At 41.8% G+C, this 26,385-nt stretch overlaps 3 protein-coding genes across 12 annotated transcripts in view; all 3 read right to left on the reverse strand.

The window, feature by feature from the left end:
- The window catches only part of limk1a (LIM domain kinase 1a), a 63,447-nt gene extending 60,148 nt beyond the window's left edge, over positions 1-3,299 (reverse strand). Inside the window, exon 1 of the mRNA XM_061719322.1 lies at positions 3,122-3,299. Within this exon, the coding sequence (XP_061575306.1) occupies positions 3,122-3,179 (58 nt within the window). The 5' untranslated portion in view covers positions 3,180-3,299. The remainder of the gene's footprint in view (positions 1-3,121) is intronic.
- A 1,796-nt stretch (positions 3,300-5,095) lies between these two features.
- Positions 5,096-17,585, reverse strand: LOC133442518 (myosin heavy chain IB-like). The gene is made up of 16 exons (XM_061720527.1): positions 17,582-17,585; positions 16,534-16,605; positions 16,415-16,429; positions 16,308-16,322; positions 16,091-16,117; positions 14,670-14,705; positions 12,395-12,430; positions 12,235-12,306; positions 12,039-12,086; positions 11,799-11,834; positions 11,435-11,479; positions 10,735-10,773; positions 9,164-9,211; positions 7,774-7,809; positions 6,751-6,831; positions 5,096-6,570 (listed from the first exon to the last, which is right to left on the reverse strand). The coding sequence occupies exons 1-16, from the start codon at positions 17,583-17,585 to the stop codon at positions 6,524-6,526; spliced, it is 657 nt and encodes a 218-aa protein (XP_061576511.1). The 3' UTR covers positions 5,096-6,523.
- Positions 17,586-17,639: 54 nt separating this feature from the next.
- The window catches only part of elna (elastin a), a 52,110-nt gene continuing 43,364 nt past the window's right edge, over positions 17,640-26,385 (reverse strand). For 3 of the 10 annotated variants that reach the window (XM_061719314.1, XM_061719315.1, XM_061719311.1), the window contains 19 exons: positions 25,406-25,549; positions 25,222-25,320; positions 25,039-25,137; positions 24,856-24,954; positions 24,672-24,770; positions 24,489-24,587; positions 23,940-24,038; positions 23,756-23,854; positions 23,573-23,671; positions 23,390-23,488; positions 20,693-20,800; positions 20,492-20,599; positions 20,299-20,397; positions 20,024-20,131; positions 19,764-19,862; positions 19,485-19,520; positions 18,185-18,280; positions 18,068-18,103; positions 17,640-17,803 (listed from right to left, as the gene is read on the reverse strand). In XM_061719314.1, coding sequence (XP_061575298.1) covers positions 17,673-17,803; positions 18,068-18,103; positions 18,185-18,280; positions 19,485-19,520; positions 19,764-19,862; positions 20,024-20,131; positions 20,299-20,397; positions 20,492-20,599; positions 20,693-20,800; positions 23,390-23,488; positions 23,573-23,671; positions 23,756-23,854; positions 23,940-24,038; positions 24,489-24,587; positions 24,672-24,770; positions 24,856-24,954; positions 25,039-25,137; positions 25,222-25,320; positions 25,406-25,549 — 1,856 coding nt within the window. In that variant the 3' untranslated portion in view covers positions 17,640-17,672. The remainder of the gene's footprint in view (positions 17,804-18,067; positions 18,104-18,184; positions 18,281-19,484; positions 19,521-19,763; positions 19,863-20,023; positions 20,132-20,298; positions 20,398-20,491; positions 20,600-20,692; positions 20,801-23,389; positions 23,489-23,572; positions 23,672-23,755; positions 23,855-23,939; positions 24,039-24,488; positions 24,588-24,671; positions 24,771-24,855; positions 24,955-25,038; positions 25,138-25,221; positions 25,321-25,405; positions 25,550-26,385) is intronic. The other 7 variants (XM_061719312.1, XM_061719318.1, XM_061719319.1 and 4 more) reach the window with 7 other exon arrangements.

Consider the following 26,385-nt stretch of genomic DNA (forward strand, 5'->3'; position numbering starts at 1 on the left):
CATCAGGATCATGGATTTTTACTCTCACACTTAAAAATGGCTTTTAAACATCTGACATTACAGATCTAGTGCACTTAAGAATGTCATTTCAAAATCAAAACATCTGACAGTGACATTAACCCCACCAACAGGTGGTGCGTCAACACAAACATGGTTTTAGGGCTGGAACTGACTGATGTAATGCGCTGTTTTGAATGAAACTCAAAAATGCATAGTTTTGCACCATCCAGCATATGCAAGACAACAAGCTCATTACTGCATTAACTGACTGTTGGGACCTGTACAGGTGAGGGAGCATGTTGCTCCACCTTTCTTTACAGATTCTTCACAGATATCTCCGGCAGCGCTTCCTTAAGATGAGGTCACCTTATTGCAATGGAGAGTGAAACACTGCAGAAAGCCTCTGCTGTTGAATTCATAGAACCTGACTGACAGCTTCAGGATATTCACACAGTCGCTGTGTAAGCTGCAAACTAGATAAAGAGCAGCGTGACATCTGCATGTGTCATTTAATCTAATATAAACAATGGTCCCCATTGTGCTAAACTCGCAGTTAACAACCTTCTCTGGAGCCAAGCCTTACTTACTTGTATCATGCTTCAAAGTTCAGTGTAACGTAACAAAGTAATGTTAAATGAAAAGGAAAATAAACTTATTTATCCCAGTTTGATTCTGTAAACTTCTAACATTTTCAACTTGCTTTGAAAATTCAAGCATGGATCACATTCATGCAAGTGTCCACAACACTTGTTGGCAGATGTATCAGTTGCAGGAACAAGAAACATGAATACTGCGTTGAGGAATATCCCAGTGTCCTACTTATTTTATGTAAACTGTGAACCTATGTGGATTAACTAGTGATTCTTTATGCTGCTTGCATTGATTACTATTGATAAAAACTTCAATTTAAAATGGGAACAAATCACTGTTTTATACACTTAAGTTACCAAAGTACAGTGCAGCATTTTGGATGCATTGATCATTAGGGACTGTAAACTACTTGATTTAAGTGTAAATCCCATGGAAACAAAGATAAACGCTGAATTCAATGTCTCAAATTGCATGATTCTAGGCTTCTGGTCCTGTGTCGGTCAGTGTTCTGACCAGGAAGACAGCACCACAGTTCCCCATTTGATTAGAATTGAGACCACTTTCTTCTCGGAGGCCTCGGCTCAGTTGTTTTGGTCTGCACTGCGATTACTCTGTTCACACCAGAAGAAACAAACTGATCCAAACAGGAACACAAACCTGGGTTTATTAAAGTCAACTTAAGCCTGCAGGTGAGAAAGAACCGTTGAGCACTGCTACTGTTGATGTTTTCAAAAAGTTGACAAAGTTTCATATATTTCTTTTTATTGAGATATAAACTGAAAAAAAAAAAACTTATAGGACTGGAGGTAGACCAATGAATTGGTTGGCTGATCATTGGCCTTTTTTGCTCAGTTTTTTCTTAAAGTGACACAACGGAATTTTTGCACTTTTGAGTTCAGAACCTCCCCTTTTTAGTATGGATGTTAAAGGTATGGGTGCAATACTACACTAGCCAAAACACTTTTTTTTGCCACATTTAATGAATATCTCCTCACCCTCAGCTAGCTGCCTTTCTCATGAGTACACTGTAAAATATTAAATAACAACAAAGAAAGGTGTTCAAACATTGCTCCAGTCAGTCCCTGACAGAGGTGGGGTCTGTGCCCGGGCACATGAAGTGGAGGAGAAGCTTGGCAGCGTTAATGATGGAGCGGTTTCTCAGGAGCACTCGAGGGAGGAGTTAACTTCCTTTCTTTTGTTGATATTTTTGTTTGAAATATCAACAGGCGTGACATCAGCTGGAAATCGCTTACCGTACCTTTCAGTCACTTTATCGACACGGTCCAAGATCTACTCTTGCTTGGCCCCTCTCTCATTTTCTCTTTCGTCACTGCTTTCTTGAGTGTCTTGGTTTCTTCTGCCATAATGTGCATAGTGTTTCTGTGAGCTATCTCCAACCTTGTTTATGTCTGACATAGCGCCCTGAATCAATAGCTGTCACAGAGCTGTTGCCATGTGACACCACATCTCTCTGGACTCCTGTTCAAATCTCAGAGACAACAAGGAAGGGAGTCCGAAGCCACTTTGGTTAGATTTGCTTATAGCAGGGGAGGGGGGAAAACTGCCAGAGATACACGACACTCCTAAACATAAATCTCCAATAATCTGTCTAATGAAACTGAAACTTACATGTTAACATGAAAAAAACTCCTTCATTTTGCTTTATTAATGAGTATTGACCATAAATAAACCTTCAACATTATATGTACACACAATAAAACCACACAATGTTCAGAACACAATGAGTTACAGCAAAAGTCAGTTCTGATCTCCCTCAGAAACAAGCACAGATTTAACGCTTCTTAAAGGAGACTGTCCCATACAGATGTTTGCACTGATGTTAATGAGGACTTTTGATTTAGGCCTATGAGAGCCATGTTTCTGTGTTTCATACTCCTGGAAAATACATGTGATAAATGGCTGTAACTTTTGCACCATGCTGTAAGCCTGCAATGGGTGTGGACTTTTCTCACCGTGAAGCCGATCATCGGGAGATGGTGCCTACACTGACATGTTTATGGTCTTTCTACGGTGCTGTACTTGGCGTTTACGTGACATGCTCTTTTTAAAGTATTCATTTAAGGACGTATATATATGCAGAACATGTTTGGAGTGGTCGCAGAGGAAGAGTGCGCACGCTCCGATCTGCTGGGCGCATCAGCTCGGATAAAGGCTGATTTATGGTTCAGCGTTACACCAACGCAGAGCCTACGGCGTAAGGTACGCGGCGACGCTCACCGTACGCCGCGCGTCGCCGTAGGCAACGCCGTACCCTACGGCGTAGGCTCTGCGTCGATTTAACGCGGACCCATAATTCAGGCTTAAAACATGGCTTCAGTGGCAGCACCATATGCCCACACAGCCTGTCGCTCCCTGCAGACGCGACACCTCCACCTCTCTTTTGTGGACAACAAAAACTAAGTCCGAAAAGAGTATAACGCCCTGGATTACAGCGCCACTTTGGGGGTGCAGCATCGTCTGTGATGAAGATGATGCAGCAGCGACGCCTCAGCATCCAGCAGCTCCTTACCTTCCTCCTCTCCCATGCGTTCGTCCTTCCAGGTGCAGCAGAGCAGCATCAACCTCATTCACTCTCCGGGAGAGAGCCGGCCGCCTGTGCTCGACAGAAACCCGGTGTCAGTGTCAGTATCAGCAGCAGCAGCTTCCCCTCGGTCGCTCCCTGCAGCCCAACACGCAGCTTCCCTTCGCCCGCAAGTTTCTGTGGCGCTTCATTCAAGAGAGCCGCCGACCAATACTGGAGCTGAGCAGGGGAGAGGAGGAGGAGGAGGAGGTGACGGGCTGGCCAACCACCAACACGCCCAGATCAATAACCGCATGCCCTTTTTTTCCTGGGGAAAAGGAGGAGGCGTGAAGAGGAAGACAAGCACCGCCTAGAAGCCCGGTTAACTACCAGATAACTACTGTCTTTTAACTACTGTCCATAGAGGATATTTATATTCATTTAACCCGGCGCTGTGAAAAGCTACGGAAGAGTATTAGGGCCAGGCAGGAGAAAAATAAAAATAATATTTTAGAGGAGGAAGATTTTTTTTTCATTATGCACTTTGAGAAAAAAGTCGAAATGTCGAGAAAAATTTCGAAATGTTGAGAAAAAAGTCGAAATGTCGAGAATAATGTTGAAGTACAATTTCGAGAATAAAGTCGAAATTTCAGGAATAAAGTCAAAATTTCTACTTTTTTCTCGAAATTGTACTTCAACATTAATCTCGACATTCCGACTTTTTTCCCGACATTTTGACTTTTTTCTACGACGGAGTATTAGGGCCAAACTAAGACAAAAAAAATGGAAATTACGAGAATAAAGTCATAATATAATGAGAATAAAGTCGTAAAATTACGAGAATAAAGTCGTAATGTTGCGAGAATAAAGTCGTAATAGAATAAAGTCGTAATATTATGAGAATAAAGTCGTAATATTACGAGAATAAAGTCGTAAAATTACGAGAATAAAGTCGTAACATTACGAGAATAAAGTCGTAATGTTGCGAGAATAAAGTCGTAATATTATGAGAATATAATTTATGAGAACTCTAACAGGAAGAGCTTCTTCTCCCTGTGTTAAAATGAGGAATATTGAGCATCTTGTGAAGTTATATTTATAATATATTACGACTTTATTCTCATAATTTTACGACTTTATTCTCGTAATATTATGACTTTATTCTCGTAATTTTACGACTTTATTCTCGTAATATTATGACTTTATTCTCGTAATTTTACGACTTTATTCTCATTACATTATGACTTTATTCTCGTAATTTCCTTTTTTTGTTTTTTTGTTTGGCCCTAATACTCCGTCGTATTTTTCTCTAAGTGCACAATAAAAAAAAAATCTTCCCCTCTCAAATATTCTTTCTCCTGCATGGCCCTAATACTCTTCTGTAGAAAAGCACAGCAGAACAATTCAAGATTGAAATCTCCACCATGCCTCGAGGAAAGTCATCTGAACAGGAGATTTTCCATATTTCAATTAGAGCATAACAATTAAATGAATGTGGAGTTCAGGAAATGTCTTTCTTTTGGTAGTAGCATTTTAATACAGCACAGGTAACAGAGAGCTGTGTCTGTTTCCTGGTGGAGGTCCAAAGTCTAGTAGTTTGCTGAGTTTACAGACTGCTCGTTTTGGTACAACAGTGAGCATATTGTTGAGATCCACAGAGACTTTAGGAGCAGGACACTGTGAAGCTCCTGCGGATGGAACAACTGTGTAAGCTACTTTAGAGGATGTGGATCACGGGTCATTGATTCTCCCAGGAGATGCAGAGAGAACAGCAGTATAAGTTCATTATTTCCAGCTGGCACAACAACTAGTGATTTTAGTAAGGGCAGAGTTGGGAGAAAATGTGTCCATGATCTTGTATTTTTATAATTCCATTGCTTTTATTGAATTGCTGGATCTCTCAAACATTGAAGATTGGGAGATATCCGAACAGATCATGTTGGTGTGTCGTGGACAACGAAGTAACAGACAAGAAGATGCAAGTTCTTTAAACACATTTTATTTTGTTATTTGTTGAAGCAAATAAAATGTGGGATAGCCGGGAACAAGTCACATGTGTGTCGTGGAGATATAAAAAGTGCAAAACCACACTGTTCCTCCTTCTAAAAACAGTTTTAAATAAAGATGAAGACTATCCCACGCCACAAGAGGACAAGGTCTGACCCAGCGAGGCTCAAATGCAGTTCTTACACAGCACCGAGTGAAGGAACTGAAGCCAGCTAACACCAAATTAGTACAAAATACAGTACATAGTTACACACAGACAGAGAGAGATGGGTCACAAGGCAACAGCGCTCAGGAACCTTTGGTCAGTAAAGCCTTTATAAAAGCACGTCAAGTAAGTAACCAAGCTCTCCCATGGCTTTCCTATGAAACAAAGCATTATTCTATACTACACTTAATAACAGGGAATATGTGCTAAAGCAAAAGATTGTTCTTGTTTTTATGTTCACACTTTCTTGATAACAATAAAGCCATGGGTCAAAGATTGTTGCAGAAATGTTGAGTAATGTAATGACAGAAATGAGACTAAAAACTAGAACCAGACTCAAGCCTTCTGTCTTTTCTACACATTAGGGCAATCGGACATTCTCCAACATATATAATTACAGGCCAGAGTTGTAACTGAACTATGTTTGGACCTACTTGAAACTAAAAGCTTCCCCATTCCTGGTAAGAATAAGACACATTTTTTATTGTCTTTATCACAATGTCCCACTAAAAGCAGAACATGTTTAACAACATTAAAACTCCTATAAAAACTGATTTGCATAGTATCTTGAATCAGCAAAGTTGTAGAGAGCAGATGGGTTGGCCAGACCCCTGGCTTCCGCTGCTTTATGCCCAGCAGGCCTAAAAATAGCAGCAGAGAGAACAGGGAGCCAGAGGCGTGGCCGGGATTGGCCAGATTTTAACGTCTCTTGGACCAAGCTGCCTCCCTGTGACACATCAGAGAGGTGATGAGTTTTGTGCAGCCAGGTGAGACAGATTGTCCTCCTTCAGGGATTAGGGCCGAAAGAGAAATTACAGGCAGTTGAGGGTTCAGACAGTTTATCTCACAACAGTACAACTATGGGCCCAAACAACACACACACACACACACACACATACATACATTGCAACACACAGTGACACAAACACACACTGTATTTTCTTGCAGCACGGCAGGTTAAAGCTGATTATCTTGAACACATTAATGATTAAAGGCACTATCATTAGCATATGTCACATCAGAATGTGTACAAAATTCTGGGTCGGTGGGTTTGTATAAAAACAGACACTGAAGTCAAGTAAGTAGAAGCAAACATCTTTACAAGTTGTCTAATGGAGCTTCATTTGCATATAAATGTACATTCTATATCATGCAGTAGCACCGTGTTTTCTTGAAGTCACTGGATCTCAAGAGTTTCTTTACTTCCTCCTTCCACAGTATTTGCCCAGGCATCCTGGAACGGCACCTGCAGCAAACACCAGCACAGGTACAGGTTAGTCTTGGCTTAACAGTGATTAGTTCCCTAACGTGCTGACTAGCATTTGGACACTTGTTTCATTTCGGTAGATATTTCATAGCAGCACCAATTTGGGTGACTTAAAAAACTCTTAAGTTCATGAGAGGAGAATGTGTGTAGGACTTTTACCTCTATAGGCTCCTTGTCCACCTCCTCCTCCACCACCACCACCTAGGAATGCCTGCAGTGGACCGTACTTTGCTGCTTTGGCTGCAAAACAACAAAAGGAACCAACAAGTTGGTTTATGAAGACAGGGTTTGGTGAGAGGTTTGAAGATGAATCTCCTTCTGACCAGTTTTATGTTCAAACAAGACAAAGTGTACTGTATGTTCAGTCACGCATTTTGCTCATTGGCTTTTCTACTTCTAAACAGATGAGCCCATACAATTTTCCATATTAATTCAAACTAAACCAATGGGCTTGAGTTCAGGACTGCTGGCAGGTCATTCCATCCTCCTCTCTGATAAACTACCTCTGCGGGGCTGAGCATTGTCATCTGGCAGGATAGAGTTCAGTCCCAGACTGTGGAGATTTGGGATTACACCTGGTGGCAGAATCTGATCTCCATATCTCTCTGTATTGAGATTTCCTCCAATGATGACGAGCCTTGTTTTTCCAGTGAGGGAGATGCCACCCCACACCATCACACTGCCTCCACCAAAAGATGTTAGTCGTCTATCGTAGCATAGGGTTCTCAGTGTCTTCTCCAGACTTTGACCCTACAATCCAACTGCATTAGGCAGAATCTGGACTCAGATTCCCCCAACATGTTAAAGTTCCAGTGCACGTGTTTCAGACACCACCCAAACGATCCTGACAGTGAAGGGCAGCCATGGCCGGTCTCCTGGCAGCCCTATGAGGCTGGAGATTGGCAAATTTTTCAAGTTTATCTAAGTTTATCTGGCATGATGCCATCCTCTGCTAAAATTCCACAGAATTCACGAGTCTTCAACTGAAAAGTCTCTGGAAGCACTTAGTTTGAAGAAACAAAAAGAGTACTTTTGCAAAATTGTACAATAAATATGAGAGAAAATCTGTGTTCATGACTCATGAGTTAGGGGTAAACAGACACTGAGACGATGCCATCACAAAGTGTTTCTGGTTTGTTTGTGGGATGTGTGTAGTGATGTGAAATTGGGAGGATTTGGTACCTTGTTGAGGATTCAGTGGGGCTGGGGCATATCCACCTAACAGATTGAACAACAAAAACACGTACAGGGTGAGTGGGTGTCGGCAGACTAATGACTGAAAACCACTTTGGCTCCATCAGAGAGATTTATGCATTTCTACTGACGAGGAGTTGGGAAGAGTAAAACTGCAGACACACAGGAGACACCTAAATCCTCCTGCATGATCTAGAAAATGCAGAAATTAATTCAGGTATGCAAATTTTAAACAAGTATTGTTGTAAATGTACTTAATATTCTTATTGCAGGACTTGTAGGTTAGAGCACTTTCAGTTTTGTTCATTTAGACTTCCAACGTTTCTGGCAACTAAACTAGAACAGACAAACCTTTTCTCCTTGAAATGCATTCAGCAATAATCTTAGAGGAAAAAAATTATCTGTGTCATGTATGGCTTTGTCATTCAGACTCATATCAGGTACACAGAAAATAAATAATAAATGGGGTAGGATTTAGAGATTAAAAATTGAATTAGTTCAAGTTAAAACTCAAGTAACAAATGTAACAAAAATAGTACTTTTGCAACATTGTACAATAATTAGAAGAGAAAATCTATTTTTTCAAGTTTAATATACAATATATTAGAACTGGAAAGGCAGTCATATGACATCTATATATTCTGTGTTCCAGTAAGTAGTAATGCTAATGTGAAGAGACTGACATGTTTAAAAGTGTTCAGAAGCAGGAACTGTGTTTAGGTAAAAGCTTCCAACATAAAGATAAGGCAGGAATAAATATACTGAATTTCTGGTTAATGAACCATAAAAGGGAGGATGGTGAAACTTCTTGTCACTCTGTGGCAGCTTCACTCCCCCTTTTTCTTTATGTTCTGAAGCAGAAGTGATGAATTAGTTTTTCTGTGCTTTTGTCTCCTCCTTTGTGCTACCAAGGAGGTTCGGCATTAATGGGCCTCTTGACCCAGACAAGGACAAGAACATCATGTGTGTACTAACCCTCATCAGTGTGGAGGTACTCTCAACTCCAGTGGACTTTCTTGGAAAAGTATAAATGGACTGGGAACAGTTTAAAGTTAATTATTTAAACCTTCTATCGTGATCTTGTTTCCTTGTTTCAGATTAATACCAATCTTTACCTCTTTTTTTCTCTCTTCCCTTTGCTTTAAAGAGTACTTGCACACAGGTATATATGCTGTTCTATTGTCTTTTATTTCTTCTTTATGGCAGAACCAACACAAAAAGGGCAATGCGGTGTTTATCAACTCCACAAATACACAAATACATGTTACATTATGTCTATGACAGACCTATCAGCAAAAAGGAAAATTTGACTAAATCATTGTGAGCAAGAACAAGTTGAAACATTTACTTTTGTGTAGACAGAAAGCAAATGTTGTACCTGGGTAGAACTGCTGGGGGTATCCATAACCAGGATAGGCAGGCCCACCTGCAAATGTAACATTTATTTAAAAGGGAGACTTTTGCAAATTCACTGTGTAAACTGACATTATGATCAATAAACAGAAGAATCAGTGTCTTCAAAGGATCTAGTTGCTCTAAATGACAACAGGGCACTGTGTTATTATCAAGTCCTTTGTGTACATTTTCAGACAGTGAATATAATGGGAATTATGTAATAATGAAAATGAGGTTCAGTTGTTATTAACAACTGAACCTCATTTTCATTATTACATAATTCCCAGTTTGGAAAATATGTCTGCTTGAAAAGCTGTGCTGAAAATGTAAAGGATGTGTTGTAGCTCAGAACCTCTGTTTTCAGGGACTGAAAAGTAATCGGACAACTGACTTAAATCCAAGGAGATCTCAATGCAAGTGTGGGAGACCTTCATCAATCTATAAGAGAGACTTTTGGTGTTGCCAAATAAAATGATAGAAAGCAGCACCGGTGAGTTCAAAAACATCAAAACATCTGGAGGACCATAGAAAACAACTGAAGGGATTGGTCACGAATCATTTCCTTGCTGAAGACGGACCCCAACATTGACAGGTATTCTGTCAAGAATACTCTGGAAAAGCTTGGTATGTCATTGTTAACTTTTACAATTAGGACATTTCCATAAAGAAGGATTACAACAAAGTCTACAACGACTGGCAACAGTCAATAACAGGTAAACCAGATTAAAAAGCCTCCCATATTTTGGAATCAGATTCATTCGAAAGATTAAATCAAGATAAACGTCTATAAGAATGAGAGGAGGAGAAATTATGGAAAAGGAATAAAACAACTAATCGTGCATAAAAAATGGAGGATGGAGTGCACCGGTGTTTATTGATGATGTGACCGCCAACATAGGTAGCATTCAGAGCTGAGTAGAGGGTGGGGGTGGTAATAGAGGGTGTTTCTCCGTTACTAAAGAAGAAAAACCCTACAAACAATCGACAACCGAAGGCGGCAGCAGTGAAGGCATGACAACACAACTCCAGGAAGGAGAATCAGACTTTGGTGATGTCCATGGGCTCCAGACTTCAGTCAAGAACTGAGAGGATTTTCATCAAAGTATTAAAAATGATGGTAACATTTATAACTATCTCACTTTGTCTAAATACTTTTGAGCCCCTTAAAATGGAGGTAATCCCTAAATGATAAAACATTTTGGTGAAACATCTTTTATTAAAGCTGAAGCTTTATCTTAACAGCCACTGTGGCAGTGTACTGTATGTGTAAAGGCAAACTGGTAAAAGCTCCATCATTGTCCAAACACCTCTGAACATGAGGCTGTAATTTTTGTGAGGAGGTGAGAGGATGCTGCGCTGGCAGCTGCTGCTGTTTGCTCATCCACCCGATGGGCAGAGGAGGCGGAGGAAACAAAGGGCCAGCAGCTACACACCAAAAGTACATTGGGTTTTGTATGACAGAGGTAAAACGTGCACAGTTTTCTCTAAAAGTCATTTTTGATGGGTAAATGTGAAAGAGTGGAGGGAGACTGAGCAGTGTAATGTGATCCTCACCTGCCTGAGGCACACCACCAGCTCCAAGATTACCATATCCTGTTCAAGGTAAAAGTGAATAAACCAATTATAAGATTGCTTTTGTTACTGAGACACATAATAAATATACTTTTTGTGTATTCATGGTTACTGTATTGTCTCATTATTGCCTCATGTTTCATGTGGCTCAGTGAAACTTGCCCCCACACAACTTCACTAAACCTCCCCCCAGCTGAGTTTAGAGTTATTCAAGGGCAGGGCTCTCCCAGGGACGGTTGTTATCCTCAAATGACCTCACTGTGATGCTATGCACAGTCCTGCTGACATCAGCCAGTCTCTCGTGGCAAACTGTGCGTTGTTGAAGTGCACCATACACTGACTAACAGTATATAAACAATGACGTTGTTTAGGAAGAACAAGCAAAAGATCTGGCTGAAAAATCACATCTGATAGAGACACTGCTAAGAGCTATTTATCAGATACAGTATTGAAAGTCTTGTATAATTTAGAGGACTAACAGGGTGGAAAATATAAGAAACATTACAGGATCTGAGAAGCAGAACCTCTAATGCATTTTCCAAACCACACAGCTCCTCCAAGACAGCAATACATTATACAAATCACTATTATTAGAGGTTTGTCACAATATCAGTATTCCAATTCATAACACAATGACATCGTGTTTCCATGTGTAACACTAGTACCAGGGGTGCTACAGTACCTGGCTTGGGTGCTTTAGCTCCGCCACCAGCTGCTGCCGGTCCACCTGCAAGAGGACACCAAAGCAGAGGTCAAAACAGAGAGAAACCTAGCTCATATGTGATGACAGTGATACCAACAACATGACAGTACAATAAAGTATAACACCAACGGATCTCCTTCTTTGAAACTGCTTGTCATTCCTGGTGCACTTTGTGTACCATACAAACACTTATCAGCATGTTGGACAATTTCCTGCACAGGAAGTAAGATGTGATGGCATCTCCTGACCAACTGTCACTTTGAGCACTGAGCGGAACTTCTTTTTTAAGTTCAGAGGAATGTTATTGTTTATTGCCGTCATTATCCCCTCCTTTCATACATACCCTGTCCATAACCTTGTTGATATGGATTGTATCCCCCTGAATCATGACGACAGAGAAAAATATAATTATAGTTTGGTATACCGAGCCCGCTCCTGAACTTTGTCCCAAGGATTTGGTTCAGCCCAGAATACTTTTTTCCCCTGACGCATAAAAGTCTTTATTTTCTAAACTTGAACATCAGTGGGATCAGTGATTTTAGCGTTTACAGAAGTGTCAAAAGAGAAGTAGCTGAGGACTGACCTGGATAACTGCCTGCTGCCAGTGGGATTCCCGCTCCAACTCCTGTTACTGCAAAACACAACAATGCATCAGTCTATACAACACACACATACTGTATAAAATCATCATAACAAGGACAAATGTCCCAGAAGGAAATCAGCCTGTGCAAAAACTCTGGTTGGAATAGTGTGTTTAAAGCAGAGTGGCACTGAAATACCAGGAGGTTTCAGAGGCTTCGCTCCAGGCAGTGTAGGAACTCCAGGCTGGACGACGGGACCAGTCTGAGGCACTAAACCACAGAATGGCACAGAGTCAACACCCAGTGGAGTTTTAATTAAGCGCATATAGATGTTAAAAGAGAAATATGACAAACTTGCCTCCATATGGTACACCGTAGGGATATCCACCTGCACCTGTGAATTGTTAGAAAGCTGGAGTTGTGAGGATTTAAGGAGATATTCCACTTTAACTTGAGGAATATTAGTATCTAGTATCCTTCTCCAGTAATATTGAAACAAACAACATGGCACTAGTTATTTAATTTAAAAGTGAATTGCAAACTGTTTAACATTTGATTATAGCAAACTATAAGATGCCTAATTTCATAAAGGCACTGTCATCATTACTGTAGGTGAGCAGTTTTTCCTTTCATTCAAAATGTGCTATAAGCTACATACAAATGACTAAATGCTATATTCTGGTATTCAGAGTGTAACGCACAAGAAAACTGCTGAATAGCAAAAACATAGATGAAAACTGAACCTGCAGATAAATGAAACTGATGACTGCTGAGACAGCTTTTTTTTTTACCATAGACTGGTAATGAACTGTTTTATTGATTCACATTCAGTCATGCAATATTGACACAGAATGTGCTTGTTCAGATAGATGCAGCGCACATCGTAAAGAGGGATTATAAAAGTTGTATTGAAAAGAATAATGACAGAGAACGATTTGATTTGGAGAACAACCAGACCTGACGAGTTTAAGATGCTCGTGTTTGCGCTGCTGATGTCAGCAGCATTGACCCGCTAATCTTCAGAGCCATTTCAATGGCTGTAATTAACATGCATGTCCAACCCATATTCCAAAACACTCAGATGATGTACAAAATGTAAATGAAACCAGAAGGCAATGATTTGTAAATCTTATTTTGCATGTAGGACATTTTACAATAATCAAAAAAGTTTTAGCTCATTTTGATTTTGATAGCAGCTTCGTGTCTCAAAAAAGTCGGGTCATGGGCAACGAAATGGTGGAAAGGTAAGTGATACTAGTAGGAAACATCTGGAGGAGCATCTTGTAACTAATGAGCTCCACTGGTAACGGCTTTGTGACATGACTGGGTATGAAGAGCCTCTCAGTAAAGACGGGCAGAAGTTCACCAGTCCTCTAGAAAACTGTATCTACAAATTATGAACCTTTTTCTGAATAATGTCCATCAACGTAATATTGTGAAAACTTCTAACATCTAATAATTTACATTACATAAGATCATCAAAATGTAATTACAGGTTCAGGAACACCTTCTGTTTAAGATCATGGTTTGCCGCACCTTTCACATTAAACAGAAACGCCACTGAGGTGCCACAAGGCTTGTTTAAGACACTCTAATGCAAGGTAAATAACTGTCCTGTGGTTATGCAAATTGAAATTAAGAAGTTCTGTTTGGAAACCCAGGGATGTCACAATATTTGCACAAAAGAGGCTCGTAATGAACAATCAGTTAGAAAGCTTGCACCTCTGGTGGCATGGCGGTGCATTGATGGGGATGGAATGGGCACTTTGTACATGTGGAAATAAAACATCATTGCTGGAAGGATTAAACAGGTTTCATGTCAGCATATGGTCCCATCCGTACAATGGCTTTTTCAGAGAAGGTCTTGCATGTTTCAGCAAGATAAGGCTCAACATCATGCTGCAGTCATTGCAAAACCCTGGGTTTATGATGGAGTCGGACGGCTGACGTGACCTGCCTGCAGTCCAGACCAACTGGGAACATTTGGCACATTATGGTAAAGAAGACAGTGATGGAACCAGGACGTGAAATACTATCACTGTCGTCTGGGGAGCCCCTAAACTGATGAACGGCTCGAATACCAAATGAGACAAGTACAGAACAACATTCATCTCCAAAACTCCAGTAACCTGCCTCCTCAGTTCCCATATATAGTTGTTAAAGAATACACTATATAAATAAACACCATATAAATATAACCCTGTCCCAACCTTTTTGAGACATGTTACTGCTATGAAATTCAACACTAATAAAATTTTCTTCCAACTTTCAGTGTCCCAACTTATCTTTGGATATAGGGAACTATATTCACCCTTTTAACAAGATCATCCAGTGAATTATAATGTATTAATAAAATAGGGTGGATACTGGCGAACACTGGCAAAATAAGTTTTGCTACAGGTTTAAAAAGATGGAAAAATATATGGTAATAATGTTCAACGTTGAATTCCAGGTCTGATAATTCAATATCTTCATGCAACAACCACAAACCGGATGTCTGTTTTGCGGTAATGGAAAGCTCAAGACCAGCGCGATGAAAGATGTGTCGATGCAGGCCAAAGGAAAGAGAATCAGAGCAAAGTTATATGACCAATATATCACATTTAAAATAGCAAGACTCAGCTCAACCCTACCTGGTATAAATGGTTTAGGAGCTTTGACGCCAGCACCTGAAAACAGCAGAGTTCAGAAACAGTCGTCACAGACTACAGGAGAGGTAGAAGCAGCAGCTGTGGTTTTGTCTTTGTCTCCATCGTGTGGCCAGATTGAAAAACACAACTTTATCTCATGATAGAAGCAGCATTTCTTGGTCTTAGTGGAAATGTTTGAACGAATAATACAAATTAACTACAATATAAAGCCAAGGCACAAAGCCTACGAAAACCATCGAGGAAAAGGCAGAGAACATAAAAAGAAAGATAATCTGAAGGAATAAAAGTATTAGTGTGGAGTATCACTATCAGATGCAAATTTCTATATTTGACAACTGAAATATTATTTAAAAAATAGTATTTGCTCCGTTTTTTTTCTCTGCAGTTAGATTCTCTTAATGAATCTACATCCAGCGTGTTATGACTCAATCTACATTGCTGTTGAGTTTAATTGAATATATCAACTCATCGATCCTCAATCTAACTGCTAACCACTTAAAAATGAAAGAAATCTACTTTTGGCTTTTCACGTTTGCTTTTGTTCCACCACGGTCTGTGGATAATTGTATTCTGCACATTGATTTGTCATATTAGGTTGTATGCCTGTTGTGGCAAAACTCTCCTAGTTTTTATGGACCTGGGAAGGTAATTACTAATGTTGGGAGCAATGGAGACATTGTGAGATTCAGTGTCTTGCCCACTTTGGCACATGACTGGGGTCGACTCCAACTACTATGCCATGGCCTCGTCAATTCAGAATAATCACATTTGAGCCCTTTAGATAAATAAAATGATGAAAAAAAAAACGGTGCTGACCCACAAAAAAAGTATGACCTGCTGTTATCTAATTTATTATAATAATCCACTCCCCCACTGTCTCCAGCCGGTTTAAAACACTTCTACTCAATTTATTACCAGGATTAAGAGATGATCATGTCTCCTCTGTTGCCTCCCTCCACTGGCTGCATTTTAAAATAATATTTCTCCCTATTAAAGTCAGGACATAGGAAAAATCTCTGCTGCAAAAACCAACCAAACACTGATACCCAATGAGGATGCTGACTAACCCAGAAAGCCTGTATCTGTTAGTTTCTACACTACACGTACGTGGTGTGTCAACAATAAAAAAACTGTGTTCAGCAACTGTTATCAGTACCTACACTTGTTTGATTCGAACATAGACTTGGGAGAATATACTGTCTAAAAAACATCCAGTGTTGTGGGGGGAATCTGTAAGATTTGAAACAAAGACATCTATTTATAGATTTTATAGGTTTCAATGGTGATTCTACAGAGTATGTAAGCCCTAGTGTCTGAATGTTTGCTATTATCATTTAACTACCAAACCTAAGACAGGAATATGTATGTTCACGTAGAAAAAAAAAGAGAAAGTTCATACGTACCAGTTGGACCCTGGCCGTCTGTAACCCCTAAAAAAGCAAGTAACAGTTACATCAGTTTATATCAAACATAAAACGAGTGTCATGGGAGAGTCTCACTGAAATTAATTCAATTGACAGTTTCAAAAATAAAAAGCAATAGAAGCTACTTTTGACAAATTTAAGGTAGGGAAATTGAATATTAGCAAATATTAAAATATTGAAAAAAAATGTCTCTAACCACCAGTGGTTCCACCTGTAACATTGAAATACACAAAGCAGAGATTTGTCACAGTCTGTACTTATACCAAAAAATATTTTAACCTCAGAGAATATCTGCATACGTACCAACACTTGTGCCAGCTGTTAAGAAAAAAACAAAACAAAACAAAAACATGACATCTTGCCGTACATGCTATATATAAATTCAACAGAATTAGTTAAACCCTGCTATATGTGATACTTACCGCTTGGATGTAAGATTCCACTAGAAACTGTTGGCAGAATCAGAAATAAAATTACATTGAAGTGGAAACATACTACAGAATTAAATTACATATTTGCATGAACATGCCCTTATTTTGAACGTACCGCCTGTTTTCACAACGACGACGACACAATATGAAGGAAAACAGGAAAAAAGCAAAATTAGTCGAACTGCCTTTTAAATGATTTCATCTGTTTGTTTAGGTTGCATTAAATATGGTGTAAGTGACTTTCATTACTGTTGGTACCTTTGCTTTACCTGTTTACTCCTCAATATAGCATTCAGAAAAATACATTTTACAGCTTGTATACAGTTCATAAACTATATACAAGAAAAAAGTACCTTATTATTCCTAAACAGGGGTCAAATAAATAATTTTCAACTGTTCATACAATTACATACAATTATATGTATAAAATATTTCAAAAATAAGCACAATGAGCCATTAGTGAAGAGGAAAAGAGCGCTGTTAAGAAAAAGAAAACTGTGGCCACAACCAGCATATAAATATGATGAAATGACAGACGGCTAACATCATCTGCTCTTTCAGTACTACATGTACAATATATGAACCCTGACATTCACTGACTGTGACTATATGTACGTGTTATAAAGATTAACAGATCAGGTAATGCTAAATCTCTTAGTATAGCAAACCAGTGCTGAAAGATTTACGGTAACTAAATTGTGATTAAAGTCGTTTTATGGAGCAATGCCCCTTCTGACCGCATGGGGGCAACATATCACAAGAAAGGCATCTTTTACTGTGATAAAGTGGTATTTACAAGATGTGCTACACTGTACCCAGTCCCCAGAGTACATTAATATGTCCTCATGTGATCAGAAGTGGAATCGCTGTATATGTATGATACTGGTTTTTCAAATAATGAATGCATTCTTATAACACCAACATATCCACAAGTCAACTCAGTGGCAATAAAAGAAAGTTTGACATCTGTGTAATGATTTGTGGCCTTTTTCTTTATATATTCACACACCAGACTGTGCTTTAGAAAATGTTATCTAACCCATTATATGATAAGGAAGTTTTGAATGAAGCAATGAAGTCTTGCTTTTGAGGGAAACGACAAATTTCCTCATCATAAGTGGAATGAAACACTACATCAGAGCAGCAAAAATGATAAATGCCACATGTTTCATTTTATGATCAAAAGCGTTATGCAAGCAGCAAGTCTTACTGGACTGTGGGACCTCTGGGGCCTTGTTAAGCTCAGCAATAGGCGTGGGCCCTGCCAAAAAGACAACAGGTTCCAGTTTCATCCAGTGATTTCAACAGGCAGTGTGAGAGAAGCCAGAAATAAGTAAGAAGCTGTGAAGTGGATCCATACTGCAACCACTGGAGCCTGTAAGCTAGAGGTGGTCAATGGCTGCTAGCATTAAGCTTTTCAAAACATGATTTTTAAATCAGGAGAAGGGTATGCTGCATGAAGCTGTTGCAAAAACACACGAAGTGCAGTAAATGTCCAGGGAAAGGTTTTGATATCGAACTGTACCTGGTTGAGGAGTTCCACCAGCACCTAAGTCCTTTCCTGCAGAAGCAATGTCATATTTTTTCGAATGCATAACTTCTAAAAGGTGCATCAATGAAAATGATAAACTATACATTTCACCTGCAAGAACACCACCAGGTACAGCTGAACCATCTGGAACTCCGCTAACAGTTGTACCTGGAGTCCCACCTGGCACACCTTCTCCAGTGATGCCACCTGCAAAAAGCACATAAAAGGTCTGAAAAATGACTCTACTGTCTAGGTTTTCTGTCATTTTCTTCCTGCAAACTCTCCTGGGACAATTTAAAGTTGATTGAAATGAGTACTAGCAATCATTTGTATTGTGTATACATGCTTCCCCTTATTTATATTAAACTACATTAGCAAGTGCTTTTATCCAAAGTGGCTTACAACAGAGGAACACAATCAAGCCACAGAGACATCGTATTTGAATAACAGCAGCTAAATGCCAATCAAATGACATACAAATGCAGTTCAGGAAATTAAAGATCACCTTGTAGGCAAGTGACAGAGAAAGCCAGTGAAGCTCAATAAACGTGAGCCCATCTGAGTTGATTAAACATCAGACGTGATGCTGTATTCTGGACCTTTTGTACTGGTTATATTACACAAGCTGGAAGGCCAGCTAGCAGCACAATGCAGTAATCATGGCCTATACCAGGAGTTGAGCTGTACATTGAATCAGGTACAGTCTTATTTTTTTAATTTGTAGAGTGCAAAGCAGCACCACTTGGATAGTAATGCAACGTGATCAGAGAAAGATAACTGGTCATCAAACATGACAACCAGGTTCTTTGTAATCTCCGTGGGAGCGACAGTAGAGGTTAAGTTGAAGGCGGTGAGCCTTCATCCACACAGACAAGTCAGAGAGGAAAGCCAAGATTCATACAGATATTGTGGGGTCCTCCGGTGGAAACAGGTAAAGTTGCATATCATCTGCATAGCAGAAATTGCAGGACCTGTTCTTGAATGGATTTTTGGCAAAAGTAACACATTCAGGTCTGCTGGATGGTGTAAAAATGGGTGCCTGTCTCAATACTTTATTAGAAGTATTTTAATAGGGCCTCTTCATTTTAAAACACAGTTATATCTTCACAAGTACTTTGCAGCTTAAAGGCTTGAATCAAGGCAGCTGATTATCATTTTCTTGGTTGTAGAAGATGTTTCACCTACCATCCAGAAAAAAAAAAGTTGATTATGTCTTCTGGATGGAAGGTGAAATGATTATAAGTGTATACCAGTGTACCTCACAGTTCTAATTATTATGTTTTGGTGGTTTTACACCACTTTGGTATCCTGTATAGATACACAATCACATGGTGTAGTGTTGCATACATTTTGACACAGACAACAATTGCTCAACAGTCCTTTCTTTAATGTGAACATGCAGAAGATTTACCACTGGGAACTCCTCCCGTTCCAACTCCCGCAACCCCTGATTAAAGGAAAAAGAAATAAATTCATAAATTGTATACCATTTTAAAGTTGTGCCCAATTAAATCAAAGACAGTTTATGGTACAATGTAAAATGGATGTCCAGTTAAAGGTAAAATATTATAAAATATTATAGGACGAGCTATAATAATTTAGGAAATAAATTGACAATACATTTTGAATAAAATTTTGTGAAGTATATCTTAATCTATCATAATTATATGTGCATGCTCATTCTTAATACCATATTTAGCTGCTTTTGCAGAAGCGGAGTATTGTCCACCTCCCGGTACTGCCCCTGCTCCTAATGTTCCTAACCCTGTCCCAGCACCTCCTGCAACTCCTGAAATAGAGAAATACAGCATGTTGAATCACACATTTGCATAAAATAGAATAATAATGTGAAGGATTACACTTATTAATAAACACATTGTAAATGTGTTTATTAATAAGGAAGTGTTTCTTATTTTGTGGTGTTTTTCTTTGTATTTTAATTTTGTTTACCATATTTAGCAGCTTTGGCAGCAGCAGGGTATTGTCCACCTCCTGGGACTCCTCCGAATCCTCCGACTCCTCCAACTCCTAATCCTGTCCCAGCACCTCCTGCAACCCCTGATACCGAGAAAAAGCACATGTCACTTCATGAATATTCAGTAAATAGAATAAAATGAAATAAATGTGTCTAGTGATGAAAGTACACTTGTTACTGAGAATTAGACCAATTCAGAATTAGTTAATTCTAAAGGAAATGTGTCTCATTTTGTGCTGATTTTATCTACCATATTTAGCAGCTTTGGCAGCAGCAGGGTATTGTCCACCTCCTGGTACTCCTCCGAGTCCTCCGACTCCTAATCCTGTCCCAGCACCCCCTGCAACCCCTGATACAGAGATAAAAATATGTTTCAGCACAAATTTTCAGCAAGGAAATGTCTTATTTATTTGTGTGTTTCTTTGTTTACTCCTTTTGCTTACCATATTTAGCAGCTTTTGCAGCTGCAGAGTATTGTCCACCTCTTGGTACTCCTCCGGCTCCTCCGAGTCCTCCGACTCCTAATCCTGTCCCAGCACCCCCTGCAACCCCTGATACAGAGAGAAAAACATGTTTCAGCACAAATTTTCAGCAAGGAAATGTCTTATTTTTCGTGTGTTTCTTTGTTTACTCCTTTTGCTTACCATATTTAGCAGCTTTTGCAGCTGCAGAGTATTGTCCACCTCCCGGTACTCCTCCGGCTCCTCCGAGTCCTCCGACTCCTAATCCTGTACCAGCACCCCCTGCAACCCCTGACACAGAGAGAAAAATATCTTTCATCACAAATTTGCAGCAAGGAAATAACTTTTTTTTTTCTGTGGTGGAGGGGTTTGTGTTGCCCGAGTGATCCTAGGAGCAATGTTGTCAGGGGCATTATGCCCCTGGTAGGGTCTCCCATGGCAAACAGGTCCTATGATGGGCCAGACTAAGAGCGGTTCACAAGCTAATCATGGTGAAGAAAAAACCAAGGACCGTTACGTTGCCCGGATCGGCATCGCCGGGGCCCCTTCCTGGAGCCAGGTCTGGGGTTGGGGCTTGAAGGCGAGCGCCTGGTGGCCGGGTCCCGAAACGGCGACATGGGCCCACATTCCCGTAGGCCCACCACCCGCAGGAAGGACCGTGACAAGTTGGTGCCATGTGGACTGGGTAGCATTCGTGGCGGGGTGCCTCAACGACCCAATCCCTGGACCAAAACCCTCTCAGTAGGGACATGGAATGTCACCTCGCTGGGGGGGAAGGAGCCAGAGCTTGTGTGTGAGGTTGAGAGATACCGGCTACTAGAGATAGTCGGGCTCACCTCCACACATAGCTTGGGCTCTGGAACCCAGCTCCTTGAAAGGTGCTGGACCCTCCACTACTCTGGAGTTGCTCAGGGTGAGAGGTGGCGAGCTGGTGTGGGCTTGTTTATAGCCCCTCAGCTCAGTCGCCATGTGTTGGAGTTCACCCGGGTGAACGAGAAGGTTGCTTCCCTGCGCCTTCGGGTCGGGAAAAGGTCTCTCACTGTTGTTTGTGCCTACGGGCCAAATGGCAGTGTGGAATACCTGACCTTCTTTGAGTCCCTGGGAGGGGTACTTGATGGTGCTCCAACTGGGGACTCCATTGTTCTACTGGGGGACTTCAACGCTCACGTGGCACCAGGACATCCTAAGCCGGAGGTCAATGATCGACTTTGTTGTTGTTTCATCTGACCTTCGGCCGCATGTCTTGGACACTGGGGCGAAGAAAGGGGCTGAGCTGTCAACTGATCACCACCTAGTGGTGAGTGGGATGCGCTGGCGGAGGAGGAAGTTGGACAGACTGGGCAGACCCAAACGGATTGTGAGGGTCTGTTGGGAACGTCTGGCCGAGCCCTCTGTCAGGGACATCTTCAACTCACACCTCCGAGAGAACTTCTCTCAGATCCCGGGGGAGGCGGGGGACTTTGAGTCCGAGTGGACCATGTTCTCTGCCTCCATTGTCGACGCGGCGGCTCGAAGTTGTGGACTCAAGATCTCCGGTGCCTGTCGTGGCGGCAATCCTAGAACCCGGTGGTGGACACCGGAGGTAAAGGATGCCGTCAGACTGAAGAAGGAGTCCTACCAGGCTATGTTAGCCTGTGGGACTCAGTAGATAGGTACCGGCAGGCCAAGCAAGCTGCAGCTCAGGCAGTCCTGGAGGCAAAAACTTGGGTCTGGGAGGAGTTCGGTGAGGCCATGGAAGAAGACTTTCGGTCGGCCTCAAGAAAATTCTGGAGGACCGTTCTGCGCCTCAGAAGGGGGAAGCAGTACTCTGCCGGCACCATTTAATGTGCGGGTGGGGAGCTGTTGACCTCGACTGGGGACATCGTCGGACGGTGGAAGGAATACTTTGAGGATCTCCTCAACCCGACTGACATGCCTTCCATTGAGGAAGCAGAGGGTGTGGACTCGGGGACATGCTCGTCCATCACCCAAGCCGAGGTCAGTGAGGTGGTTCGTAAGCTCCTCAGTGGCAGGGCACCGGGGGTGGATGAGATTCGCCCTGAGTACCTCAAGTAATTTAATTTAATTTAATAATTTTTATGGACAGGATTTCTAGGCGTAGCCAGGGGCAGGAGGGGATCCGGTTTGGGAACCTCAGGATTTCCTCTCTGCTTTTTGCGGATGATGTTGTCCTGTTGGCTTCGGACCGGGACCTTCAACACGGTTTGAGGCAGAGTGCGACGCGGCAGGGATGAGAATCAGCACCTCCAAAACCAAGGCCATGGTTCTCCACCGGGAAAGGGTGGCGTGCCTTCTCCGGGTGGGTGGAGAAGTTCAAGTATCTCGGGTCTTGTTCACGAGTGAGGAGCGATGGAGCGTGAGATTGACAGACGTGTTGACATGTCCCACCGGGAGGGGTTCCCGGGGAAGACCCAGGACACGCTGGAGAGACTATGTCTCTCGGCTGGCCTCAATGAATCTCAAAGTGCTACACTTAGACCATTATTCCTTCATACACATCCTCACTGGTGGTGGTAAGCTACACTTTGTAGCCACAGCTGGCCTGGGGCAGACTGACAGAAGTGTGGCTGCCATTCCGCGCCAAACGGCCCCTCCGACCACCACCAACATTCATACACATTCATACACCTTCACACGGGGCAAGCAGGGTAAGGTGTCTTGCACACTACGACAGCAACCGGGATGGAGCGGGATTCGAACCGCCGACGTTCCGATCATTGGACGACCCGCTCTACCACCTGAGCTACTGCCACCCCTGTCTGGGCCTCTCTGCTGAGACTGCTGCCCCCGCGACCCGGTTCCGGATAAGTGGCAGAAAATGGATGGATGGATGGAAATTACTTTTTTAGTGTTTTTATTTTGTTTGCTCCTTTTGCCTACCATATTTAGCTGCTTTTGCACCTGCAGGATATTGCCCACCTCCTGGTACTCCACCTAATCCTCCAACTCCTAGTCCTGTTCCAGCACCACCTGGAACCCCTGATACAAAGATAATAACATGCAGATATCATAAGGACATTTCTTATTTAGAGGTGTTTCTCTTTGTTTGCTCATTTTGTTTACCATATTTAGCTGCTTTTGCAGCTGCAGGATATTGTCCAGCTCCTGGTACTCCACCTAATCCTCCAACTCCTAGTCCTGTCCCAGCACCGCCTGGAACCCCTGATACAAAGATAATAAAATGCAGATATCACAAGGAAATGTCCTACTTAGTGGTGTTTCTCTTTGTTTGCACATTTTGTTTACCATATTTAGCTGCTTTTGCAGCTGCTGGATATTGTCCAGCTCCTGGTACTCCACCTAAACCTCCAACTCCTAGTCCTGTCCCAGCACCGCCTGGAACCCCTGATACAAAGATAGAAAACATGAAGATATCACAAGGAAATGTCCTACTTAGTGGTGTTTCTCTTTGTTTGCACATTTTGTTTACCATATTTAGCTGCTTTTGCAGCTGCTGGATATTGTCCAGCTCCTGGTACTCCACCTAATCCTCCAACTCCTAGTCCTGTCCCAGCACCGCCTGGAACCCCTGATACAAAGACAGAAAACATGCAGATATCACAAGGAAATGTCTTACTTAGTACGGAAGAGTATTAGGGCCAGGCAGGAGAAAAATAAAAATAATATTTTAGAGGAGGAAGATTTTTTTTCATTATGCACTTCGAGAAAAAAGTCGAAATGTTGAGAAAAAAGTCGAAATGTCGAGAAAAAAGTCGAAATGTCGAGATTAACGTTGAAGTACAATTTCGAGAAAAAAGTTGAAATGTCAAGAAAAAAGTCAAAATGTCGAGATTAATGTTGAAGTACAATTTCGAGAAAAATGTCAAAATGTTGAGAAAAAAGTCGAAATTTTGAGAATAATGTCCTAGTCCTGTTCCAGCACCGCCTGGAACCCCTGATACAAAGATAATAACATGCAGATATCATAAGGACATTTTTTATTTAGAGGTGTTTCTCTTTGTTTGCTCATTTTGCCTACCATATTTAGCTGCTTTTGCAGCTGCAGGATATTGTCCAGCTCCTGGTACTCCACCTAATCCTCCAACTCCTAGTCCTGTCCCAGCACCGCCTGGAACCCCTGATACAAAGATAATAACATGCAGATATCATAAGGACATTTCTTATTTAGAGGTGTTTCTCTTTGTTTGCTCATTTTGCCTACCATATTTAGCTGCTTTTGCAGCTGCAGGATATTGTCCAGCTCCTGGTACTCCACCTAATCCTCCAACTCCTAGTCCTGTCCCAGCACCGCCTGGAACCCCTGATACAAAGATAATAAGATGCAGATATCAAAAGGACATTTCTTACCTAGTGGTGTTTCTCTTTGTTTGCTCATTTTGTTTTACCATATTTAGCAGCTTTCGCAGCTGCAGGATATTGTCCAGCTCCTGGTACTCCACCTAATCCTCCAACTCCTAGTCCTGTCCCAGCACCACCTGGAACCCCTGATACAAAGATAATAAGATGCAGATATCAAAAGGACATTTCTTACCTAGTGGTGTTTCTCTTTGTTTGCTCATTTTGCCTACCATATTTAGCTGCTTTTGCAGCTGCAGGATATTGTCCACCTCCTGGTACTCCACCTAATCCTCCAACTCCTAGTCCTGTCCCAGCACCGCCTGGAACCCCTGATACAAAGATAATAAGATGCAGATATCAAAAGGACATTTCTTACCTAGTGGCGTTTCTCTTTGTTTGCTCATTTTGTTTACCATATTTAGCAGCTTTCGCAGCTGCAGGATATTGTCCAGCTCCTGGTACTCCACCTAATCCTCCAACTCCTAATCCTGTCCCAGCACCGCCTGGAACCCCTGATGCAAAGATAAAAAACATGCAGATATCACAAGGAAATGTCTGACTTAGTGGTGTTTCTCTTTAGTTGCTTATTTCACCTACCATATTTAGCAGCTTTTGCAGCTGCAGGATATTGTCCACCTCCTGGAACAAAAGGCACTCCTCCTGCTCCTCCTGCTCCTCCTGCTCCTCCGAGTCCTCCAAGTCCTCCGTATCCTAAACCTGTTCCAGTTCCCCCTGGAACTCCTTTTTGAGATAGTTGGAGAAGGTTGCATCATTAGTCCACTGTTTATAAAGTTTGGTAAGCACAGTAAGTTACATTCATGCTTGAAAACAATACATTTGTCACCAGATCAAATTTGACATTAATACTAATGGTAGTGTCAAATATTCCTATCCATCCATCCATCCATTTTCCGCCACTCATCCGGAACCGCTTCGCGGGGGCAGCAGTCTCAGCAGAGATGCCCGGACTTCCTTCACCCCAGACACTTCCTCCAGCTCTTCCGAGAGGAGTCCAAGGCGTTCCCAGGCCAGCTGAGAGACATAGTCTCTCCAGCATGTCCTGGGTCTTCCCCGGGCTCCCTTCCCGGGTGGGACATTCCTGGAACACTTCCCTAGGGAGGCGTCCAGGAGGCATCCGGAACAGATGCCCAAGCCACCTCAGCTGACTCCTCTCAATGTGAAGGAGCAGCGGCTCGACTCCGAGCTCCTCTCATTCTCAGTAGGGTTGATCATCTCGGCCGCTTGTATCCGCAATCTTGTCCTTTCGGTCACTACCCAAAGTTCATGACCATAGGTGAGGGTAGGTGCGTAAATTGACCGGTAAATCGAGAGCTTCGCCTTTCGACTCAGCTCCTTCTTCACCACGACGGTCCTTTACACCGACCCCATAACTGCGGACGCTGCACCGATCCATCTGTCAATCTCATGGTCCATCTTTCCCTCACTCGTGAACAAGACCATGAGATACTTGAACTCCTCCACCTGAGGCAGGACTTCTCCACCCACCCGAAGAAGGCACGCCACCCTTTCTCAGTGGAGAACCATGGCCTCGGTCTTGGAGGTGCTGATTCTCATCT

The sequence above is a fragment of the Cololabis saira genome, chromosome 4, assembly GCF_033807715.1.
Source record: "Cololabis saira isolate AMF1-May2022 chromosome 4, fColSai1.1, whole genome shotgun sequence".
Taxonomy (NCBI): Eukaryota; Metazoa; Chordata; class Actinopteri; order Beloniformes; family Belonidae; genus Cololabis; species Cololabis saira.